Source organism: Oenanthe melanoleuca, chromosome 4 (genome assembly GCF_029582105.1).
Source record: "Oenanthe melanoleuca isolate GR-GAL-2019-014 chromosome 4, OMel1.0, whole genome shotgun sequence".
Taxonomy (NCBI): domain Eukaryota; kingdom Metazoa; phylum Chordata; class Aves; order Passeriformes; family Muscicapidae; genus Oenanthe; species Oenanthe melanoleuca.
In genome coordinates this window covers 26,135,698-26,162,204 of record NC_079337.1, presented here as the reverse complement: position 1 = coordinate 26,162,204, position 26,507 = coordinate 26,135,698, and the positions used below count along the sequence as shown (strand labels likewise).

General features: G+C 42.5%; 1 protein-coding gene across 7 annotated transcripts in view; it reads right to left on the bottom strand.

The window, feature by feature from the left end:
• The window catches only part of EPHA5 (EPH receptor A5), a 192,626-nt gene extending 176,146 nt beyond the window's left edge, over positions 1-16,480 (bottom strand). For all 7 annotated transcript variants that reach the window (XM_056490112.1, XM_056490113.1, XM_056490114.1 and 4 more), the window contains exons 1-2: positions 16,236-16,480; positions 1,280-1,344 (exon numbers count right to left, since the gene is read on the bottom strand). In XM_056490112.1, coding sequence (XP_056346087.1) covers positions 1,280-1,344; positions 16,236-16,362 — 192 coding nt within the window. In that variant the 5' untranslated portion in view covers positions 16,363-16,480. The remainder of the gene's footprint in view (positions 1-1,279; positions 1,345-16,235) is intronic.
• Positions 16,481-26,507: the final 10,027 nt, after the last annotated feature.

Here is a 26,507-nt window from a genome sequence, read left to right as displayed (position 1 = left end):
ATCCAACTGGAGTCCAAGACAATTATGCAGTCTGTTTCATCTGGTCACTAAAACTCTGGAATAACACATTCCTGAGACTTGCTCTGTTGGAGGGCTCAAACATGCAGCATTTCTAACTTAGGATGCTTTCTCACCTCACACAGTGCTCATGGCTTTCAGGAACTGACAGCAATACCCAGCATGGTGCAGAAATCAACCTTTCAAGGCTGCACCAAATCTCTGTCACACCACAGCACTGCTGTGTTTGGTATGCCCCAAACCAAAGACCAAAAATCACAGCCAAGACTGCACCAAATCTCTGTCACACCACAGCACTGCTGTGTTTGGGATGCCCCAAAGCAAAGACCAAAAATCACAGCCAAGACTGCTCGCATGATGCAGTCAGGTGAAGGAGATACACTGGAGGGTATTAATGCATCTAAACTCCACCATTTATAAGGATAAAATTAGGAGGCCAGGTTCTTTCAGGTACAGAATCACAAGAATGGGTCAGGTTGGAAGGGAACACAGAGGGCTCATCTGGCCCAACATCCCTACTCAAGCAGTGCCAACCCAGAGTACATAGCACAGGATTGTGTTCAGAGGGCTCTTGAATATCTTCAGTGAGGAAGACTGCACAACCTCTCTGGGCAACCTGTGACCCACACAATAACCCATGATCACCCACACAATAACCAAGCTCTTCCTCATCTTCAGGTGAAGCTGTGCATCAGTTTCTGCCCTTTGCTTCTTGCCCTATTGCTCAGCACCACTGAGCAGAACCTGGCTCCGTCCTCTTGGCACCCTCCCTTCACTCACAGACATTTCAGTTTGCTTTTCCTGAGGGTGAAGAGTTCTTGATATAAGTAATGGTAAGGGATAGAAGCTCTTCAAGGTGCTTAGAACTCAATTTCAGTGTTATGAGGTCCCAGAACTTTACCATGAATCTGAGATGTATTTGTGAACAGCCTTGTTCATTTAAAGCTAAAAGTAATTGCCCAGGTCTTGCTTTCCAGAAGCTAACTTCCAAAAATTTGTGTTCCACATTTACTCCTCACTGGAGTGAGGAGGCTGACTCATGATAATTTTTTTAATACTTGTGGCTGGCTCTGCTGCATAAATAAATTAATCCCCTAGCCATACAGCTCCATTTCTTCAGTCACAGCTTGTATTTTTATTTTTTTTCCCTCCATTGCCGACAAATCACTCTGGAGAGTTTTTAAACCCAGTAGTCTACTTTCCAAATGGAAACAATTATTATAATCTGTGAGAGAGAAAGCAAACAACAGCAGAGACTTACCCCATTTTTTGGGTAGGCTATCCATCCTAGATCCCCCATTACTGTACGCGAGTCCAGTAAATTCACTGAAAATAAAAGAAAAAAACTTGTTAAATAAGATGGATGGATTATAAACTTCAGCATGTATTTCAAGGTATGGATGGCTCTGGTAAACAGACTGTTTATAATTAACCCAAGGAAGGTGGATTTCTGTAAAGCAGAATAACAATGAAATCATACAATGAAAACAATTCTATGCAAGCATTAGCTTATTCCTTTGAGATCTGCCACAGAAACCAAGTTGCAAATACATTGAACTTCCGTAAAATCCAGATCTTTCACATTCTTAGGACCTTCTGGAGGGAGTAAGTACATCATGCACACTGTGTGTTTACATGCACACCTAAGACATACAGTGTATAGGTATAAATATACACTCACAAACACCTATGCATGTTTATACATACATTTCTTCTAAGCTGGCATGTATTTTTTGGCATAATCAAGCCCTTAGGACAAAAATGAAACAATAATTTAATTTTAGAAGTATTATATGGGCAAGTATTAATTTCATCAGGAATGTATTATTGTCTTCCTCTTCCACATTTTTCTCCAAGTCTTTGACATCTTCGTTATAAGCTGTGCAAGGGATCTTTTTTCTTCTACACACAAGAATTAATGAGTAGTTTTAAGTTACACAAGAAACCAACAATTTAACATTCAACAGCCAACAAAACTATTCTGTAACCTTTTTTTTCCTCTCTTACCACCTGAAATACTGGGTAAGAAGTGAGAAGTGACTAAATCTACACAAACTTAACTCAGCTAAGAAAAACTGTAGCAGCTTCCAGTGCTGAGCTTTCATCTCCTGCACCCAGGGCTCTAAATCTCCTAGGCAGAAGATTGTCTCTGAATCATCAATTGTCATCCAAAAATCTCAATTTAGGAGCAACTTTTGTCCACCTTAATGCTTCATCAGTTACAACACTCACTTCTCTCAGTATATTTGTCTGCATAAAACCTCACTTCTTGTACTCATGTCCTTCCTGAAAAGGAAGTGACTTCCCTGGGTCTTCAATTCCTGACCTCTACCCTGTGTGCTCTTTAAAAATCTCACTGGAACTTTTGGCAATTGGACTTTCAAGACTATATAGCAGATGATTATGTAGACCAAGAACAAGCCCAAAATGAGTGCTGAGGTTTTGTTCTCCTTCCTTTAGAACTGCATCAATGTAGGCACTTAAAGATTGCTACAGAAGAAAAACAAACTGGTTGCATGGACAAATTTGAAGAAGGCAGGTATCCTAACTAACCCTCAGGGTTACACCATTTAGGGAGGCATAGTAAGAAAATCCAGAATCATACTATACTGCAAAGCTTGCTCCTTTAAAATATTAAGGAATATTTATAAACAAATGAAGACAAAGCAACTGATTTAGTTGGGAAAAAAACCACCAAAGCTCTCTAAATCAATTTGGTCTTTATTATTGTACTGCACTGAAGGCTGACTGCTGTAATCCCTCACACACAAAACCAGGCCAAAACACAAAAAATACAACACAGAGTCCTCAGATCTGGTAAACATATATCTTAAAATTGGTTTGTCTATCCAGATACTTTCACATGTATGCAAGTATTAATGCAGGATCCTATCACAAGGCATACATATTCCGCCTGGTCAAATATATTTCTGTGATGTTGAGCAAAACACATTTGGTGGCTCAGGGCTTTCATTTCTGGATTGCTTTTTCCTGCCAAAAGAGGAAACAGTTGGAAGCTCTCAGTGCCACCAAACTACAGGACATGTGGTGGAAGCAATACTCAGAGACTATGCTGGACTATAGTCACAGTAAGTAAACATACAATCAGGTGGCTTTCCACCCCAAAGTCCATGCAAAATAAAAGTACTGCTATCACTGACCACTAGATATGTCACCCAGTTATGCCCAGTCTTTCCCCTTATGAAGTCTCCAGGTAAAATGTCCATTAATTTCTCCTGCTTCAGCTGAAGCCAAGCACTGCCATCCCAGTGGTCCTGAACTACATTGCATTTTCTTGGGATAAAAAGAATGACCCTAAAATATTCTTCAAAATAAGACACACATAAATAACATATCCATATAACATATATTATAACTGTACACTATTTTAAAAAGCAAGAGACAGCATTAAAGTTGTTAAAATGGCAGATTTACTCAAATTCCTTCTATTACAATCACTGTAATTAAACTGTGCAGAACAGTATATTCAAGTCGTTAAGTTGCAATGGATGCAAAACAAGTATTGATCTACATTGTACAACTTAATTAAAAGTTGTCCTGGAGATGCTACTAATGAATGCAATTAGATGCTGTGTTTGATGTCACAAGCTTCTTCATGGCATGCTAATTATGGAAAAAGCAGAAAAAGTACTTTATTTAAACATCAGATCATAAAAAAGATATGATACAACTAAATATTGTATACTATTTCTATCAATGACAATTTCTAAATTGCTGTTATTAACTTCAAATTCAAAATAATTTTCTGCATATGAAAAGATAATCCAGCCCATTCAACTCTAAGTCAAGTCAGTGGGAATTTTCTGACTAGTGAGTCAGCTGGCAGAGACGTATACCAAATCCCCAGCTCAGAAAGACTCAATTCCTCTCGCATCATCTCGCATTCTGCATAGAGCAAAATAAATAGGATGTCTTTTGACAGACACCATGCACTAACTCAAAACTCATGTACCAGGAAGGCAAAAGTGATAAGGGACTTGAAGTTGTGCCTGGGTCTGGGCTGGTGTGGAGACCAGAGGGGCTCCCACCACAGGTCAGACAGCTCTGAGGGGCTGTAAGGCACAGCAGACACATACTGCCCTGCAATCATCTGCTCAGGGCTGCTTTCACAGTGTAGCATCTGAAACAGTGCACTGCATCCATCTGCTCTGATAAATATATTTGGCCAATAACCTAAGCCACCTCCAAGGACAGAGGTGTTTTGCTTTGAGAAGCCCCAAAATTATTGCTTGCTCCGTCAAGATAGGTGTCTGCATCTTCCCCATCAGCACCCTCCCGAGTCACTTCCAGTACATCCGTCCTTCACTGCATCATTTCCAGGTCACCGGCCCACCCCAATGCAGCCTCAAAACAGGGCCCCAGCATCCCCCTCTCCAAGGGGGTGTCTCCTCCAACAGCACAGGTGCAGGAGTACCCTGTGGCAGGGTGCTATGCATACTTTGGGGATGCTCTCTCAGGCAGCCTTCCCGTCCTGCACTGCCAGAGAGGTCCCGTTACAGCAGCCCAGACAGGCTCAGCACCACCTCTCTTTCCACCACCTTCCAGCCTGACAGGAATATGATTTTTGCTGAAATGGTTTTTATACAAAAAAAAAAAACAAAAAAAAAAACACCCACTAATTGGCCAGGCTGGGGAAAAATCAGTAAGAAAGCAGCAAGTAAAACAGACACCTGGAACAGAGGAAAACAGGAACAGATCCAGCTCTTCCCTATTCAACCTGTGATAACTATCAGCATGTATTTGGCTGTGGCTGTTTATTAACAAAGTAATCCAAACACTCAGGACATCAGAGAAGGTAACTCAGGAACACCTCCAGCTAGGTGTGCAAGGCTCCATACTGCCAAAGGTCTAGTGCCAGCTCCTGTGTAGCTGGTGACTCCTGGACTCGTCCCAGCACTGCCTACTCCATGGCCATAACTCAGAGCTGCATCCAAGGAGCACTTGGGATCCTGTGGAGTTAACCCCACCGAAAAAAAAAATTATCTTCAGAAATTACTAGCAACACTGCTTGGCCCATAATCTTCAAAGACTCCAAAATAACAGCACTCATTTACTCCCACGTCTCTTCTCCTCAGCAACAGCTAGCTTTATCTCAACAAAAAAGCAAGAAACCTCAGACCCCATAAGCACACACTTAGCACCTGTATCTTTGCCAGCAAACTTGGAAGATAATATATTTTTTGCTCATCTCCACCATCAGTGCATCCATCCCACAAGCCCTAATTATTTCTAATGCTCAGTCAAGGGGAACACAAAACCACACAGATCTATATCATCATTAACTTCCATGCCTTCAGGGTAGGATAAATGATGATTAAGTCTAAAGTCATACCACAGCCCCCTTTTTTTTTTTTTTTTTTTTTTCTCCTAATACAGAATAATAGCCTGGGGAGTTTGCATACACTCCTGTTCTCAGACAGGCTGGTTACTACTGGTAAGCAACCAAGTTAGAGTAAAAACAGACGTGATCTAAACCTTTGCCCTGAACTCTAGCTGGTGAATTAATAGTGGTTTTTCACTTGGGAATCTATGTCAGGGAGCCTGGATATAGCTTTTTACTCAAGTGTCCTTGTCATGGTCATTCAGCTGGCATTTAGCAGCTTAACCATGACTACACAGGGACAGTAGCTGGGAGGAAGCACAGGAAATTCCAGGGCTGATGGCATTCAACACTGACCTAAACCACCACTCCACAGCACAGCAGAGCTCCCACCTGGCGCAGCCACCTAAAACAGGTGGCAGCCATAGCTTGCCCAGGAGAAAGCATGATGGGCTTGTCTTAAGGGTATACAATGCCTGAACTAGAAGCCACCAATTCATGGATTGTATTGATCACACCACCGAAGTGAGATGGTTCCTCTGACTCTGGGCTGGAGCAGGATCACCTGGAGCATCGTTTTATCTTCACTTCAATTTCAAGTAGAAGGAAAAAAAAACAAGCTAAAAATCAAAGATGCCCCACCAACAGTCTAGAACACTGAGTATTTCTGATCCTACCAGCTACACATCCTCCTGTCGTTTCAGTATCTAAAAATCTTCCAGGAAATCCTCCATTGCTTAGACCACAACAGTGTCTGTAGGCATACAAAAACTGAACTCTTCTGAGTTGCCATGGTCTTTGAGCTGATTTCCAATAAATCATACACTAGAATAGGTAGCCAAGGTTTATCACAAGGCATACTCTACCAAAGCATACTCTAAGAGCTCTGGAATAGGCAAAATCATCAGGATTGCAAAAGCTGATGGAATTTATATCACGATAAAGCCATATGTAAAGCCATAAGAATCTCTTTTTATTTTATTTCACTAAAATATACCTAAAACAGGAGGGAAAGAAAATCCTCTCTGACCCTAAAAAACACCTTCCATCACAAAACAAAAACAAACCTTCCTTAAAGCCTGCATAAATATTTCAAAACATCATATGATTTCTAAAGTAGCACATTTCTAAATAACAACATTTAAATAAAAATGTTTTGTTTTTAACAACTGAAGGAAGACTCTTCTTTAATAAACTTGTTACAAATAGAACAGGAATCTGAACATTATTTTTGGTAGCCTGAGGCTGAAGTCCATTATGAAAGAAGGTGTAGTCATGCTCCTACATCCTCCTTCAGGCTCCTCCTGCAGCTCCTGGACCCCTTTCCACACACACTGCAGGACACGATGTAGCTCCAGCCTTTTCGTAGGCAGTCAAGGTAGCCCCAGCTCTGACCCAACACTCACAGCTCATGGGAACAACTACATTTAAAGAACTTGTGAGAAACCTCCCACAGGAATACACACTGACAATTAAGCACGAGGTGAAACATTCTGCTGGATGGGGGTCAAGATGAGACAGCAACGCTTTGCACTTCATCAGAAGGTCTCCTGAATAGGATCACAGCCTTTACTCTCCTTTACCCAAAGGAGAGGGCATAGCGGCCAACACATCACCATTAACAGAGCTGGTTTCTCCTTACAATGCATAAATCCCCATCCTTCCTCCAGTACTCCCAGGGGTCACAGCACTTCCAAGACACATGGACCGCAAAGGAATCTTCATCATCATCATAATGAGTCAAAGTTTTCCTGCTTCATAAATCTTCACTGATTTTATTGCAGTTCCTTGTTGCAGTTCATTCATTTTCCAACAGTTTCCCCTGTTGTGCCAAGTGTTTCTCTAAAAAGTATATACCAAGGTACTCCAACAAGGGACAGTCAAAAAATAACCCAAGAAGGCAAAAACAAATTAAAAAATCAAACTCTCGAAAGAAATCAAGGTCATCAGGGAGTAGATTCCTTGAATTAATTAGCTACATTGAGTAGGGACAAAAAACAAAGGCAAGAACCCCTGAAATATTTCCATCAGTGGAAACAAGCTACATCAGAGTGCAAGCTGTAGCAGAACCTATTATTTATAGCCCACTGGAGGAGGAAAGTATACACTACTTAATGAACTTGCAAGCTAATATTAACGGCAGATTTATATTTTATTATGTTGGCTTCATTCTGATCCAAGTTATCATTATTCCCTTTTATAGCAAGAGCCAAAATGCTTGAATCTGCATCACAGATTCATAGGTTTTTAAGGCCAGATGGACAACTGGAATCGTAACATCAGCTAGAGAATTTAATCCAGTAATTTGCTTGAACACACTGTTTATGAGGGAATGATAGTGCCCTTTGACAAAGTTCTTCAGGTTGGCTGCATTTTTCCCCACAGGCATAGAACCAGCCATAGCATCAATGAGAGAGACCAAAGCTCACTTCGATAACCAGACCCACTAAAACAACCAGAAAAAGCCAATTTTTTCCTTAAAAAAATATTTCAAAACAAGAGACAGTCATTTGTCCTTCACACCATACATCACTTAAAGAAAAAAGTGGTTGGATTAGCCTGACACTAAAGTGCCCAGAAACCCAAAAATTCCAGCAATAGTTTGCTTTTCCTTAATGATAAACACATCTATTCCCACCAAAATCACCATTTAATTGAAAAGGGTTTATTCACTGTGAAGAAAGTCAGGCAAATTTTTCCATTCCCTCTCATAAAATTCATTGGAAACAACATTGTACCAACACAACAGCAGATTTCTGAGCTGGCTGCAGCATCACTTTTTTGGGTAACCATCTGGGCAAGTATCACTTTACCCCCAAGAAAGAAAAAGAAGCTTCCACTGAATGCAACATGCAACCAGCACCTGCAACCTGACAACCAGCCTGCATGGAGAAACAAAATACCAGCACTGTCCTGCAGATCAGGGCCTCCAACTACTGTCAAGGCATCTGCAAGCCATTGAAGGAGGCAGCTTCCTCAAGACCCTGCTTAAAACTCATACACAATCCAGCCCAATGTTATCAGCCCAACAATTTCTCAGTGTAATCAAACCACCTGCTAGCAGGGCTGAGACGAAATCTCACCTTCTTCCCTAAGTTAACAACTAAAAGCAATATGGTCTCTACAGTCTCTGCTCCTAAAAGGTGTCCTAAAAGACATGGATATCAAATTCTGTTATGCATATTGAAGAAATTGAAGAAATTTGGCACAGATACATCCAGACCTGGCAAGGCTCTCAGCTTTCACCACCAGTGGACTTGCAAGACCTCACTATCCAACACCAATAAAGCCTTCCTGTTGACAATAATGACTACTCTGCTGCCACTGAATTCATTCAAGTAGAAAATAAAAAGAACTGACATAATGCTTAATAAGCATTTGGGAGGAAAAAAAAAGTTTAAAACGGTCTATTGGCTATGCAGGGAGGTTGACAGTTTATCCCTTCTATTTCTGCTGAGGGAAGAGGGTGGAGGTTGCTAGGGGGAAGAGCATATTATCAAGACAGAAGTAAGAAACTGCTCTTGAGTATTAGTAAAGCAAAGATGGATAAGCCAAAATGGCTAGGGTTTTGTTTAGAAATTATCTTACAAAAGTAAGCATGCAGATAAAATTCCCAAGTAGTTTCACTGTTTTGGGACATGCAAAACAGTTTAAGAAGTGATACAAGTCCACTCAGAAGCATCAAGAAATGCTCATTACTGATGCTGAATAATTGATTTTTTCTTGGTGTTCCTCTATCCCCTCTGGGGATTACAAAGTTCAGACTGGCTGTTCTGATCTAAGTGATTCAGGTTAGAGAACCCAGTAGTTCCTTGGCAAAACACTTCAATACTGCCCCCTGCACCAAAATTACATTAAAGCCTGCAAGCCCAGGGTTTTATCCTTTCTCCTACAGGTTCAATACCTGCTACACAGCCAGCTAAACCTCAGCTTCTGAAGGTACTGTTTGTTCTCCATGCACATCCCCAATGCACAATGCTCGGGAGCTTGCCAGCAGGAAGACAAGGGGCAGGAATCCCCTTCATCCTCAGGGATGCCAGATCAGCTTACAGGGGTATTCCCAGATCTGCTGTCATAATATATGCCCTATCACCTTCTCCAGGAGCCATCACTTATCCTTCCAGGCAGTGGTCACCTGAGCAGCTCTACTTGGTCAAAGTACTCCTAACATACCTGCTGCACAACTCAAATACCAGGGATGAGGGAGAGATATGGAGCATGTTTTCCCACCAACACCACCCCTGGTGAAATACCATGCACTGAATGTTCCCAGGGCAATTACTCTGGCCCAAAGCATTTTCAGCCCTCTCTGCAAGGCAGAAGCAGGAAGCCTGTGCTCATACACACAGTCCAGGGCAGCCTGCAGCTCCCAACACCCTTGTCCACAGCAGGCAAAATGCGATGCATCTCTGAAAACAGCCACCCACCCATCACCTACCACACCCAGCAGCAATTATTCCTGAAGAGGAAATGAGAAATAATTTTAAAAAGTTTGCTTTCTTTTTATTTTGGGGCAGAGCTTAATTTCCGTGACATCCCTGAGCAATGTTGAAAGCTCATCACTATATGCATACTTTCACACTTACAGGAATGGAGCACTAGAAATGTAGCTCTAAGCCAGAAAGACTGGGGCATCTAACAGACCCATGTCTCCTCAAGACCCTAAAGCCTCCTGACTGTCCACTCTGGATCAGCTTCCTTGCAGGAGACAGTGATAATTGCTTTCCACCTCCAAGAGGATAACCACATTAAACTTTCTGAGAGGTCCAGATAACACACTGACCAAAGCCATAGCAAATACCAAAACTGAGACTGTAAGAGGTCAAAGAGATAACTTAAATGGTAACAAATCCCTAGAGAGAACTAAGCTACTGAAGGCCAGTGCTCAGGTTTGCCAATACAGTTGGCTGTGAAAGGAATAAATGCTTTCACCTGTCACCTCAACGTCCAGCTAATCACAGAGCAGAGTGAGGGACAGGCACAATGTGAACACAAAGCACAATCCAGCTCTCCATTCTGCCTGTGCACAGGCAGATCTTAAGAAAAAAACAGGCTCATCTTAAGCATAAAATATGTTTTCAAAGGAAAAAAAGAATTCTCTAAAAACTTTCTATGTAAACAGCAATTTTTCTAGCTGAGATCAAAGCAAACCAAATAAAAAAAATAAAAAAAAAAAGTTTATTGAAGAGAAAGTTTAAAAAAAAAGGTTCATTCCAATGCAATAATTAACAGGGTATTTCTGCAAAAATCTCTGAGTAAAGAAAAATACCTAGTTTAAGTCCATGCTGGTTGAAATGAGGCCTCATCTCTCAGCAGCACTTACAGTAACTGAGAAAGGTGTACTTGTGAGAGATTTCAAGTCTGTGTTTACATGTTTTACTATAAAAACAAACATTCTTTTTAAAACCCTTTTTAATAGACAGCAGTAGGTTGAGTATCTGCTGAAGAGCTGAGTGAATACTCTTTCCTCCATAGAAGCAAGCAATTAAGAAATTCAGTGCTTCTGTAACGTGATCAATCTGTGTGTGTTTGGGGTTTCTCTCATTTTACTGTTATTCCATATACAGATTTCAATTTATTCTTATAGAGGAAGTGAGAATATAATTTTTAAAAGTTTGTTTTCTTTTTATTTTGGGGCAGGGCTTAATTTCCGTGACATCCCTGAGCAATGTTTAAAGCTCATCTCTATATGCATACTTTCATACTTACAGGAATGGACCACTAGAAATGTAGCTCCAAGTCAGAAAGACTAGGGCATCTAACAGACCCATGTCTCCTCAAGACCCTGAAGCCAACAGGGTTTAACACCATAATTAAGATGAGCTAATTCAGCTGGACTTTACCAGGTCAAGGGCTCTGAGTTTGCTCAGCACATGCTGGACACCAGGATGCCTGTAAAAGCAGCATGGAAATCCTTGGAACAATAAAGCATAAGACCAGCAAGAACAGAGTGCAGGGTACCATGTCATAAGCTGTCCCACCTTTTCAATTCTGCCAGATTTTATGAAATCCTGTTCTTACCTCACCACCCGTGCACCCCCTCAAACCTGCTGCAAAAAGCTTTGTATTTTTTTAGTGCAAAGAATAAACATTTCACCGTGGGCAAGATTTTGTTTCCTTATTTAGCAGAAAGATAACAGCAGACATGGAACTGGACTGTATACTGGAGCTAAAAAGTGAGGCAATGGTGAGGGGAGTTAACAGTGGAAGGGGAAGAACCTGTCACATAAGCCCACTAACTTCTTTTCCTTCCATGGTAACTGCCAGTTAACCCCTCTGCATTATTGTTGTGCAAATAGCTGCTTTATACATCAAATTATAGCACCAACATTTACCACATTTTAAGCAGTCAGTTACTGTTTGAGACAGTTTGCCTGTTTTCTACAATTTATCACAATTTTTAAGATAAGCTTTGAAAGGAAACAGGCACTATCTTGGAGTCAATCTTTGCTATTGTTTATTTCCTTTTTTTTTTAACACATCATTAGATAACCATGCTTTTAGTCATATACTTAAAAGTGCTGAGTTTCAAATGTTGTTTTGCTGTCAAAAGGATAGTAGTTCCATTTTAAAGCCATGACTGAGTCATTCTAAACCTCTTGAAAAGCCATAAATCACACATCAGACAGGTCCCAAAAAGACCATTAGACATGAGCTGTCCTTCTTCATACCAGTAATTCCACTGCAGTAAATTTAAAAGTTAATGGGACTACTCCAGTGAGTAAAATAAACACATGGCACTAAGGCTATGCTCTACTCTCATGGAAAGCACACAGGGAACCATTCCCAAATACAGAACTGGTATTTAGGAGTGCCTTAAAGCCTCCTTAAGGCACTGCGAGCACAATGAAATGTGTCCAGACTTACCTGTTTTGCATACACAAAACAGATGCATGCTAGCAGCACCCACCACCTACAGAACTACCCAAAATGCTATAGTTGTGGGAATGCATGACATACTAAGCCAAGCCACTAAGCGCAACCTAATAAGTAGAATGTTCCGATAGTGTGTAGTTTTATCTGAAGCATTAGACTAATTTAAATACATTGATATGAAAATTAAGACTGTTTTATCACCTGCTTTTGCTACACAAAAAAAAAAAAAAAAAAAAAAAAAAAAAAAAAAAAAAAAAAAAAAAACCAAAAAAACTTCCTGGAAAAGACTTAATTTACTAATTAAAGATAAACATTGTGATATTATAGCTAAATATGCATTTATCCAGTGTGCCCTGACACAGAAATTATATACCACTATGAGACATCACATACACACACAAGTCAACACACTGAGAACAGGTAGGCTCATTTCAGGCTCTGGCATGAATAATTTGCAAATTACAACCTTCCTTTAATTTTTGCCAGCATCAGACCCACCCCTTTAATTGTACTCCTTTATTTATTAATTCATTAAAATAAAAAATGATACATTGATATAAAGCAAGCTTCAAAAAACCCCAAAAGAATTAAGAGGGAAAGAAACAAAGCAGGAGTTAATAAAAAACAATAATATCTTTCTAGTCTTAAAACAAATACAACACACTCTAAAGATCCATTCTGTCTTTCTCACCTATGTCTACGTAAATCAATGTCATTCTTTCAGACTGCATTTCTTTTGATTTGCTTAACAGTACACTTCATTGTTAAGCACTGCCTCATCAGCACTTCTGCTGAAAAGCCCTAAAATGAAATATACTTTGTATTTAATTACAATTATGCAAATATCTTGTGGAATTACTTTGTTACAAGTGATCAGATATAAGGCATTCCATGATTTTAATAATTTTCCCACATGACACTTTTTAAGGTCATCTAAGTGACGACCAAATGTGATCTGCAAACCTCTTCAAATCGAGAGGGGATGTGTAACAAATCATAAAGTTTAGGGTGAAGGGAGGAGTTTTCAACCAAGTCCATCATTCACTGTGTTTCCCGTAAATAATTTATAGAAGCCACTTCCCAAACCTTAATACTTACAACAGAAGGATTTAAAACACATGCATTTAAAACCAAAGGCACTGCAGGAAGCCCAGCTGCATATTGCAGGGCTGCCTCTCAAACCTTGTTATCCTAGGGAATACATTTTAAAGCAATAATCCACTTCTGGAATACCAGCACTTCACAAAATTGTGCAATACTTTTAGGGTACTCTTTGGAATATTTTCATCAGGACTAATTTTTACCATTACTCAAAGCAAACAGCAAGTATCTGGTTTTAACAATGAACTCTGCTAAAGAGTTAAAAATGATGGCAAAACAACACTTGAAAAAGCATGAAGTAGTATTGAGCCTTCATCTTTCACTACATGTTTTACTTTTAACATATAAGCTGAGGAAAGATGATTAAAGTAAAAAATTTGTTTTATTTTGCTATTACAGGAAAGGCTGGAGAAAAATTAATTAATTTTTCCCCAATGTATATTCTTCAATCCATTTTTGGAGATATCTATGAAGGTATCTATGACCAGATCTGTGATAGAGACTGGGCATTCAATACTTCTCCATAAAAATGTCAGGAGCTTCTGAAACTCAGCTGCCTCATGCAAAAACTTACTTCCATGATAAGAAACAAAAATAATGAATTTACTTTTTCGCCCCTCTGAATCATAACCTAGATTTTTAAAGCATTTTCCCCTGAGTTCCCTCCACAAGAGGGTAAAATAGAACATCATGTACTGTGAATTGTTAACTGCATGTATTTTATTCCATGAAGTCATTGTGGGTTACAGTAAGATTTAGAGAAACAAAAAAATATGATGCAGGTGTAAAGAAAAAAATTATTCTGAGAATGCCATCATCTATGCAACTACTTACATGCTCCATGAGTACACAGCACAGGGTATTGGCTAGTTGTTTAACCACGCTGAGTAGGATGAGCGATAATAAATAAAAAATAAACTCAGAAAACCCAATACCACCAACTTTTGAAAACATTATGCACTGGTCTAGGATGGCAACCTCCATTTCAGCAAAAGTAAACTTCCTAACCAGCCGAAGAACTAACCCCAGGGGAGAAGCTTTCTCATCTGCCCAGAAGCAGCCAAATGAACTTTTTAAACCCAAACTGGTGGCTCACATGCAGCCAGGTAGGTTTCTCAGCACCCGAGGTTTCTCATGCACTGGGCTCCACATACTGCAGGGTGAGCCATTCCCATGCACGGAGCTGTTCCATAGCAATTGGCAAAGGAGACACGCTGCGAGAAGCACTTGTCAAATAATGCTTGTTTATAAATAAATCTCGCAGTGAAGGACAACACTTACTGAATACAGTTCAGGTCCACAGTCAGACCCCTCCTAACAGCAGCTTTTTAGCTTTGCATTTACAGAAGAGATGGAAATTAGAGAGCAGCAGTCAAAAAAGTAGCAGCAGAGACACCGTGAAACAAGTGCTCACACAGCTCATCATTACTGTAATATTCCCCTGCAACCTCTCTGTAAAGATGCCACTAAAGCCATTTGCTAGGTAGCTTCATTAATCCTTTCCAGTAGTTTCCTATCGTTAAGTCTGCAGCTGCCTGCTCAAGCAGAGTGCCTGTTCACCTCAGTGCTTGGCAAAAGGTCCCATTGACTCAGTCAGTAATATCCAGCTTTTCTGAGAACTGGCAAGGATGACTGAGACGGGGCTTGCAGCATCTGTTGGTCTCTCAGCATGGTGTCATGGCAGACTGGCTCACACACAGGACGGCATCCTTCCTAAAAGGAAAGTGAGTAACCGGGAAAGCCCTTCTAAATCAGCCACGCCATCTCAGCATTGCTCCCATGGGTGAAATCATCTGAAACTGCACGGGGACAGAAGGATTGGGCCCACCGTTATCTAACCGAGGCAAAGCCAAACCATTTCAAACCAATTCACAAATTCACATTTCAAATCATTCCCAAACCAATGCACTTCCTGAACATTTGATATCAGTATTTCCCCCTTCCTCTGTACTTTTTTTTTTTTAAGAAAACTGCAATTCACATTTATCTCGCTCTTGAAAATAAATTAAAGCTAGCTGGTTACCTCAGGCCACATCTTTGAAATTCTGGTACGGTTTTCCTATACCAACCCCTGCACACCTCCTCCCTCTTCTACACGAGTTTCACAAATAATTATGGTGCATCACGACGCCAGCCTGCTTCGAGCCGCTGGCAATCCCTGCAGATGCTGAACTTCTCCACCCATTGCTTTCACATTATAGCCTGCCCACGGATCCAAAAATATTAGACTCCACGCAATGAGAAAAAATGCCAACCTAATTTCAAAGAATGGAAGCATCCTGCTACACAAGAAGCCTGGAAGCGTTTTTGGCCATTGGCCTCACTGAGATCAAAGGTATAAAAAAATCCGTCCCCAGCGGCCGCGCTCCGCTGCGGGTTACACACCGCCATCGCCGCGGCTTCCTCTCCTTTTTATTCGCCTGTGTTAAGCCACGAAGTAAGCGCACTGCGGCCGGCGCTCGCAGGGCTCCCCCCGGGAGCCTCCCCTGCCCGCCGAGTGCCGGCCGGCCCGCCAGAGCCCCTGCCCCGTGCCAACTCCCCACCCAGGCACCTGCGCGGCTCCCGGGCACACCGCGGGCAGGCAGCACCCCGCGCACATCCATCCCCGCAGAGAGGGAACACCCGCTGCCAAACCCCGAGCCGAGGCATCCGCGCACACCCACCCGTGCCAGCCTGCCCGCGCTCACCGCCGCCTCCCTGCGCCGGGAGCCCCCTGCCCCACAGCAGTGCCACCCGCATCCCCGCCGAGGCATTCGCCTTCCCGCGGGCGGAGCCCGTCTCCACTTCCCCCAGAACGTCCCAAAATTGAATCCGCCGAGTCTGAAGCCGCGCACCGCCGGGCAGCCACTCTCCCGGGTGGGCGCTGCCCCGACGTCCCGGCCGCCCCGTCCCCGCTCACCCTCGCTGCCGGGGCTGGCCCGCAGGCTCCGGAGCGCGGCGCACAGCAGCAGCGGCAGGAGGCACGTCCGACCGGGAGCCGGCGCCCCGGTGCGGCCGGCCCAGCCGCCGGTGCCCCGCGGCCCCATCCCGCCGCCGCTCAGCGCATGGGGTGGCGGCTCACCCCCCGCGCTGCCCGCCCGGGTCGGCTCAGGACGGGACGGGGCGGGCTAGCAGCGCGGACAGACCGGCTTCCCTCCGCTCCCGTCCAGCCGTCAACGCGACTGGGAAGCAGGGGGCGGGGATGGGGAGGAGGCCCCGCGCCGCCGCGGAGACGCCCCCGACGGGGCGGACCCACCGCCGTCGCCACCGCGTGCGAGGAGCGGCGTTCCCCGCGCCTCCCGGAGCCCGGGGAGCCGGGGGCAGCGCGCCGCGAGTGTCCGCCCTGGGGGAAACCCCTCGCAGCCCGTGCGAGGGAGCGGGGGCAGCGATGTCCCTGCGAGGCGCCGCTCGAGCCCGCCCAGGGAATACGGGAACACCAGTTCTCCCCGCAGCAGCCGCGGGTCACGATGCCAAAACCTACTCACGCACGCCCCAGCCCAGAGCCGAGGAAGCAGCGATCTCACAAGGCTGGCAAGCCTGAGAGGAAGGCTCACCCCTGGCTGCGTAAGCAAAAATGCCACAATCTCCATAATGGAGCCACTAGAAAGATGAGATTCAGGTGTTTTTTATCCCAAGCCACCGCCAGAGTACGGCTTTGAATCCAGCACAGCTAGTCTTAGAGAATCACAGATTATACTGAACTGGAAGAGACCCGAAAGGATAATCAAGTCCAACTGCTAGCCCTTCACAGGACCATTCCCAAGAATCACACTTGTAGAACCCTCGTTATCACCTATTGTCACTGCCCGAGGTTTCTCCTTAGACCCAAGATCACCTCAGGAGGACATGCAGTGGTTTAAATCCTGGTTTTTCCCGAAGCCGCCGATGAGAGATTGCAGGAGACAGTTTTCAGAGGCTTCAAGGATTGTTTATTGTTTCTTGTCTCAGGAACTCTTTGCCTGGCTAACAGCGGTCTGCTCAGCCGGGCATCCAGGATGGAATCTGCCTGGTGAAGGCAGGGCTTATCTTATATAGTCTAAATTACGTGCTAAATGTTTATAACAATTTTCCAATACAATACAGTCTTGTTAAACGGTCCAGCTCTGACCCCATCCAATCTAAAAGTGCCAGCATGTCACCCAGCATGGATGACACAGAGAAGAAGGAGGAAGAGGAATCCACATCCCCAAATTCTCCATCTTGGCCATGTGTCCCTTATCACAAACATTCCCAAAAGTCTATTTATCTACGTTCTAACAATCTAATTTACACTTTACTAATTTTGGTGGCTTGTTTCCATTCCCTCTGTGTTGGTAATTTCCCCCAGGGGTTTGAATTCAGCGCCCGAGACACCAGGGTCTCACTCAGGGGTCTTTGAGACCCTCTCCAGGGGGGTTTTGAGACCCCCAAGGAGGCCAGAGGACTACTCTGGACTCCCACAAGCCATCTCCCTAAAAAAAAAATAAAACAAAAAATCCCCAAAAGAAATTAATTCTGGGAGGTTTATTCACTCGTATTTGTTGGACCCATATCGCTTGAGGAAACTTCTTCCAGATGAACCAATAAGGGACCAAACTCAGCCTTGCAGGTGCATAAGCAGCAAGTCAAGGTTAACCAGAGCCCTGCTCACCTCGTGCTGCCCCTCCATTTCACCCCTGTTGATTTATATTATAAAAAGGTTAACCAAAGCGTGAGTACCTGCAAAAGGCTCGGTCTCCAAGGTGCAATGTTGACGACTAGGGTCTCAAGCAAGTGGCGATTAAAATACACGATCCCCAGTATTGCCAGTTTTCAGAGGACAAGTAGTTTTCAACTGGGGAACTTCAGCTCTCTACACTGACATTACTCATATTTTATTCCTTATTAGCTGGCAAGTGTGTTTCTCTGGGTCTTTACACCATATATACACCTCTGCTACTTCCATAAACATTGTCCTAAGCTGTTCACGGATATTATTTTCATAAGCGTTGGCTCTTGTTGCAAGAGGATTTTCTATCTCAAGCTAGTCAACATTTTTACTGCCACCAGGAGGACAAGGTGAGGACTGCTACTTTACAGTAGAGTCACCAGCCGGGTGTAAAATGTGGCATGCATCTCTTCACAGCACTGCCTCAGATCTTCACTTTTTGAGTACCCTCCTAGTCCGAAGTTCAAAAGGAGGTTTGCTATCACACCGCCCCTTTGAATGGCACATGACTGGATCCTCAGCTGGAATAAATCACGGCTGAGAATGTCTGACCACAGCCCTGCATCAGATTAAGGAGGGGAGCAGGGCTATGGGGTATAGTAATTTTTAGGGATTTGCCACTTGTAAAAGCAATGGTAAATTTTGCCATCCAGAAATCGGGGCAATGCAGGAAATCAGAAAGAGCACCTTGCTAGCATAGTAAAAAGGGTCAGATGGCAAAGAACAAGTAAAATGGTAAACAGAATCTCGTCAAATTGCTGTGTGCTCCCAATTTTCAATGCTGTTTGACAATCACTAACTGCTGTTTGGACTGCCAGAATTGTAATTTAGAGGCATTTCAGATGATATGTTAATGACATCTTAACTTTCTAGGAAACACTGAGATGATCTGTATGATTCATAAGATAATGAAGAATAGCCACCGTGCTCTAGGTTTCATTCTAGCTGCCTCTTTTTTTTCCTACAGGAAGCAAGCTCCTGGTCCACAACATTTCTTTTGCTTCCCACAGCAAGAGTATCCCACCTCATCTCACTGGACATCATTTAGTACTGATAAAGAAGGAAATGCTGCCTTATAAAGGGGGTATTACCTTGTTCCCAAATGCGGGATATTGCAATTTTATGCACCTTATAATGAATCCTATCTGCTGAGGTCTCAATCTTCTAAAATTCTCCTCCTGGTTTTGCCACCAATCTTATTAGTAATCTGCAGCAGGCAACTCCCCCCTGGGATTTTGCCTCATCAGTGCACCCAGCAGGTTCTTAAGTAGAGGACAGAAATTCTAGCAGGGTGCTGCAGCATCTTATGTAGCCTTGATGGGTAATCAGAGAGAAGATGGACAATCTGATAGGATCCCTTCCTATTTCCCATCAAAGAGTATATATTCTATTGCTTTGAGCAAATTCACTGTAGAAATCACAAGGGGTTAGTCACCTTGCAAACTATTCAGGAACCTAAACCATATCAGAATCATGCCATTTCTCCCCATATCCAGCCTATATTTTGTCTTAGTTTCAAATATTTCTTTCTGCATCTCATTGACTTTTTCCTGTCCCTTACATTTGTGTCTTTTCACCTATGAAAACAGCATTTCCTCTTAATCATCACTCAGTTAAGATCTATATTTCATCCTTTATATCTGTTTCTCATGAGTCATTCTTGTAGAGTGCTAGTAATGCTGCTATACTACAAAGTCCCTCCAGGTTTCCCAACATTTCCATTATAACATTTTGCTCAGAAGTGTAATCATGCTAGTGCCATAATAAGCAACTGTCCCTAAAAGGTTTTTGAATATAGTGTCTGAAACTGAAATGACAGCTTTGCCCTGTGTAACTTGCCACTTCATATCTAATTTGCTCTCAGCTATTACATGTGTTTTAAACTATTTATTAAACCAGACATCTTTGGAGTTAATGCATTTCTGATTATTTCACTTAGATATGCAAAAGCTCATTTTCCCATGTTTAATTTCTCTCCTGTATAGGTAGTTCCCTTCATATAATTTCTCTGTTCTGACTGGCTTCTAATTCCGCATTGCCAATTCATTTCATCAGTGTGCTGTTTATCCTATCATCAACAGGATACACTTGAAAAATAAATGAGTCTATCCTTCAGATTATTTCAGCAACCAAAAACTGCCAGCCAAATCTATTCCCTATATCATTATCCTTTACTGAAGTGTAAGGGCAAAATCCATATTGCATCTCCATATTCAACAGGGCCTTCGTCTGACAAAAGATTCAATTTCATACTTTAAATTTAAGTGTAAACAGTCCCACTAAGCCCACGTCTTCATTGCAATAATGGAATACAACACCCACTGTAATGTGGCAAACTGTTTAATTAGTTAGGCATATAAGCATTTCCATTTTCCTTTGAAAAGTTCTTTCGAGAGTCAGAGAAGATGACATCTTTAAGGAATACCCTAATGAAATCTAGTAATTTGTTTTTTGTTTTTTCCCACAAGCCCTTGAAAACAGAAGAATTATCTTCTGTTCAAAAACTAGATGCATATTAAAAGAAAAAGCAATCCAGGACAGCTAAGCAGCTTTGCATAGTAGATATGGTTGGATTAGTACCATGACTGCAACTACAATTTGAGCACAAAATGGCTGGTGTTCAATACACACCACAGCAGCTTTTTCAGGCCACAGAAAGCAATAGTGAGAGCCCCAGTGGACAGCAGACCAATCAGTGCCAGGAGCCAGTGGGGACAGGAATGTTACAGAGCCAGTGCAGGTGGGCCAGAGGAGGTATGTCTGTGATTCCGCCCCTCGGGCTGCTGAAACCTTCTCACTGCAGTGCGGAGAATGATGTTCACCAGCGAACTGGTAATTTGCATGAAGAAAAATGAGCAAGTGGTAAATAAAGCATTGCCTATGCAAGTTCACAACCCAGTCACTTGTATGGTCTCAGAACCAATTTATCTTTTGCCACCCCCTAGGAGCTATTGGCAACTGTGCACTAAGGAAAATCTGCTCACTTCACTTACAGGCTGAAATTAGATCAAAACCCATGAAAATACATGGGAAAAATATGTGAATATTTTTTTGTCAGAAAATGCTTGGAGAAAGCATGACATTTCAGCCTGGCATTTTCTTTCAGAGTACTTCATCACCAAGCCCTCAGTCCTGATAAGAATGCTTCCAAAAGCACATGGCCTGGCAGCACACTGTCCCCTTTGCAAATGCCGTGTCACTGCTTCCCTCTCACTGCCTTACAGTGACCCCCATAGAGCCAGATCCCAGGCTTTAGCAGAACAATGCAGGTAGAGGAATGTTCCCTGTCTCAGAGGGGACGCTGTGTATCACTTCACATGCCAATGTGGATTAGATTGATCAGCAAAATAATCCAGGTCAGATATGGAAGTACACACTTGTGAGCACCAAGAGGAGCAGACACAGCTGGCACTACTTGCAGCCCACTTGCTACTTTGCAAGTATCGAGGTGTTTCTTTGCATCACGCCAGAGGAAAGCATTAAAGGGAACAAATGAAATGGCTTTGCAGACATTTATGGAGATTTTCTAATGCAGAAAGTGGAGCACAGGAGAAAGTGCAAAGGCTAATTTGATTACACTGTTAGCTCTGTATAAATTTAATAATGGACTTGCTTCCACATTTCTCATAATAACCTGTTTACATGCATCCACTAACTGTAGTAGCTCTGCACCTCACACTCCTGAGCCAGTCTTCCCAGCCCACTGCTGTGAGGAAGAGAATCATCACTACTTCTGCACAGACAGACAGAAACAAAGGAGATGTTAAAGACTCAAGTAAACATTACTGAATTGTTTACAGCTTCTCTAGATCTGGAACAATGTTCTTTAAATACTAATGAAATTATCTTATTCTTCTATCAGAATAAGAATCAGCAGATATTAAAAGGAACTGGCTTATTTCCTCAGGATATTGGGCCATGAGCTATAGCAGACACTGCACAAGCTTGTGCCAGTGACTTGGGTGCATTTGCAAATACCAAAGTGCTCTGTGGAAGTCTAGCCCTTGAGTAACTTGCTCAAGGTCACACAGAAGGTGTGTGGCAGACCTGAATCAAGTTGAAAAGCTATTAGAGCATCCATTTGCTTTTCATTCTCACTTTTCCTTTTCTAGCATGTCTTTTTTGATCAGGATCTATACTATCAAATGCAGACATTACTGTAGGGTTCACATTCAGCACTTCACTCATTAAATGCACATTATTTCAAGGTACAAATGCAATAACAGATATAATGATGAAATTCAGTATATCATTTAATGGTGAAATACATTAATCTCCTGCATGTAGTATTGTCCAGAACTCAGTTCCTTTCTGAACTGTTTCATAAGGTCAATAATGCCTTCCTCAATTTCTAAGAGCAGGCTGGATGGCTACCCTGAATTTCTTTGATTATAGCAGACTAGTTTCATTAGCTTGAGCTACTGCCATGCATTCCACATTGAGGCCAACTATGTCTATTTTCCTCTTGTTTGAGCAAAGAGAATCCTTTTCATCTCACCTCGCTCCTCCTAGCAGAACTGTTTGATACTGACTTTTTTATTTTAATCTAACCCTAATGATTTCTTAAATAAATCACATCATTGTCAATCACATCATATCTCAAATACTTGCAAATGCTTAGCAATTTCAGCTGCCAACACACTAATTTATGTTCTTTGGAGATGCCATCTGAATCACAGCTATCATCTTTGAGTCCTTTCCATCAGTTAATTGCAACTGTTTGTGAAATGCAGGAGCATATTTATTTCTCTCCTTCCTTTGCAGTGCTCAAGTTGTGCCTTTAAGTAAGTCTTCCATTCCAAAATCAGAAATACTTCACTTGCAAAACTCCAGTGTCTACTCAGAGAGCTACTTCAGTAAGTATAAATAACTTTCTGGCATGTGCTCTGTTAAGAATTTTTTAAACAACAGAATGATAATGTAGGATCAATGCCACCATTCTGGGACAGACTGTTTCATATGACAAATTCCGACACAAATATTGCACAGTGGCATACCATGTGTTTCCTACTGTCACTCTTAGCTTTCGTGTTTCTTTCCTTATCCCACCCAAGAATCATGAACAAAGTACTACTGAAAAGAGCTTACCTGTGTTAGATTTTTAAAAATTGAAAGAAAAGGAAAAAAAATCCAGCTGTCAACTTTTAGACATGAACTTCCCAAATTGAGAGTTTACCTACCATAAAGGACAAACTCTTCCTGACAGCCTTCTGCTCCTTATGAGATAAAGCGTCCACACCAGAAGAGCAGGAGCAATAGGTGGTATTGCAATCAAGCTATAAGACTCAGCTGCATTGATACAAATTTTGCTTCCAACACAGACACTTTGCATGATCCCAAGGAAGCTATTTCTCAGCTGGGAATAACCCTTTTCTCAACACCCAGTGATATGGTCTTAAGATGCTAATAATGCCCTGTTAAAAGACATGTGCTTTAAAGAGTCAGCATTAGACCCAAAGTGAGTTTGAAAGGCATCAGTGGCCAGCCTGGCTCTTGCACCATGACTGTTCCAGTAACATTTTTCCATTAATGTTTGTTGTCAATGTGGTTTAACAAGCCAGGCACTGATCTCTTCTCTCTGGTGACCAGTAACAGGACATGAAGGAATGGCATGAAGTTGTGTCAGGGGAGATTTAGGTTAGATATTAAGAAAATGTTCTTCACCCAGAGGGTGGTTGGGCACTGGAACATCTCCCTAGAGATGTGGTCACAGCACCAAGCCTAGACAGCTCTGTCAGACACATGGTGTGATTCTTGGGATTGTCCTGTACAGGGTGTTACAGAAACTTTCCTGTTGTGATTCTCTGGCAGTCACACTTCTACTACCAAACATTTTAAGTGCTGAGACCAAAGCCCTGTCATGGTGTATTGCTTCAGTGACACAACAGGTGCCCCATTTGACTCCCTGCACACCCCACTCACACACAGTCAGACCAGGTTTCCTTACTGGCTTGATCCCAGGTTTCCCATAGCAGCCTGAGATGTCTTGTTCCATAAAGCCATTTTCTCATGGCACAGTAATACACAGAAACACCTGAAGCTGCAGCCTCCAAGAAGGACCTCCAGCAGTGAGACCCTGGGCTATTATACCCTCACAATCCCTGCTCTTCCTCCTCAGACACAACGAGCTCCTGCTGTGTCTCTGAGTGTCCAGTCATCTGGCTGAGCCCCAGGTCCATGTGCCCTTTGCTATGCAAAGGGCTGGCACCAGCTCAGGACCTCTTGTCTGAGGCTCCTGCCTACCCTGAGCACAATCTGCAGCTGGCACTGCAGCTTACAAACCAAGCTTCCTGGACCAAAAGTATGATAAGGACCAGGAATTGGAACTTGAATTATCCTTGTAGCCCCTTCCAGCTCAGGATATTCTATGATTCTAAGCAGTATCCTGACAAGCCAAATCCAATGCTTGCAATCACTGGTGTGCCTCAATTCATCTCCCTATTCTTCTGAGTACACCCTTCCCTTGCCACACACCCTTTGCCTCCTCTTTCAAGCATGACTGCCTTTCAGGATAACCATTGTCCATCCCTACAGCTCCTCACAGAAGCCAGCCCTTCTCATGACCTCTGATATCCCTTGCTAGATCCAGTAGGACTGGCTTTTCTCACATCATCCATATGCTCAGTCAATGTTTGTATTCCTCACAGATTTCACTGAGGTATTACTGGACAGTACTGGGGTGTAAATACACCATGCATCATGACATGCCTGTAAATGAGAACTGGAAGCTTACTTCCTGTTATTCCTCTTTTTTAGCCCCCTCTTCTCCTTGCTCTCTAAACATTACTCCCTTTTCTGTCTCATGTGAGTCCTGGGCTGCAGCACCTTTGCTCAATCTCCACTCAGTTCACCCTGCCTGTACTGTCCCAGACGCTTCTGGCTGCCTCCATTTTCTGCCTCTAATTCTGCCCCCAGCTAAACAGAAGAGTAGGTGATTACAATTTCATTCAATCAGGAGGCGAAGGAGATGGGACACATGCACAGCAAGCTGAGAAAGGAGTGGCAATCAGATTACAGCTATAGCCTAGAGCACAATACTTTGTAATGTGAATTTATAATGGATCTCTGGTCTAGGGACATAATAGACATTTTACCCAGAGTGCCGTAGTTACCCAAAGACGTTTACTTCAGGAAATACTGAGCCTGATATAAACATTTAATAAAACAATTACAGATGCACTGATTGCATAGCTCCCTTAGAAAGTGAAGTCTTTAGACATAGGGAAGTGATTAGAAGACAGTATAGACCATTTACCTAAAGATTTACTGAGTACCCACCCTTAGTTAGGTCAGTGCCTTATCCATATCCAAGAACTGAGCAAAAGCAATCTCAAAACACATCCTGTCTCAGACACACATTGTCCTTTGCAGGATCAGTGTATTTAAAGAAGTTAAATTGAGAACCAGTATATTCACTTCCATTTTGTATTCACAGGATCCAGACCCTTTATATTTCTCAATATAACATTAAATTTAAAAAATAACATTATATCTTTGGGGGCTTCTTGCTATTTCTGCTCAGAAACACTTTGACACTAACAAGCAAGTTCTGTTTAACTATGACAAGTTATTTCAAGTGACAAACATGACTCTGTCCACAGGATAGAAAGATAAATAAGCATTTACAAAAAAGAGAAGAGTCCAGTCAAGAGGGGATGCTAAGCTACCTCTCTGTCTTGTTAACCTAACTAGTTGACTATTTACATTTCATATTTCTGAACCAATTCAAAAAGAATTATTCCAAACAAACATTCAATACTAAATATGCTTTTTCTGTGTTTTGAGGGAAACATCAAATCCACAGCCCCTCCTTTCTGGTCAAGTCCCCCTAACCAAATGACAATTATACAGAAAACAGGAGCATCTCAGAACTACAGGGATTTGCACCAGTCATTATCCCCTGGCCAGCACAAAGGCTGAGTATACACTAAAATTCTGTGCACTGTGTAGCAGCTAAACCTCTGTTCTCTTCTGCTTTGTTACTGGTAGGTATTGCATTTTAATTTCCTCCATATCAGGCTTTCCCTATTTTATTTACAGCAAACTCCATCCCGCTAACTCTTTTCACAACCACCACCCCAAGGTACTGGGCACTTCTGCATCAGGTCCCTATTCTGTGTCTGAGCTAGCCCCCAATGCAGAAGGTGGGAGCACATTCACATAGTGTCACATACACAGAGAAGAAGCTGCTGCAGGTATGCCTACACCTCCAGGAGAATGGAACAGGCTTCATTTATTTTTAGATTAGTAGCTACTTTTTCAGTATTTGGGTTTTATCACTCCACAAACCCTGGAGGCAAAAAAACACACTGAGTGGAACAGGAGAGCTATACCAGCCAAAAGTTCTCACTTGGGCACTGCTGAACATGGGTGAAAAGACTCCTACTTCCTAGGCTGCATTTATACATCAATACAGCTCTCTCCATTCTGCAACTGACCTTTTCCTAGGACGGATTCGAGACCTAACATGAACTTCTAAACCCCAAAGCCCTCAACACCTCCAAA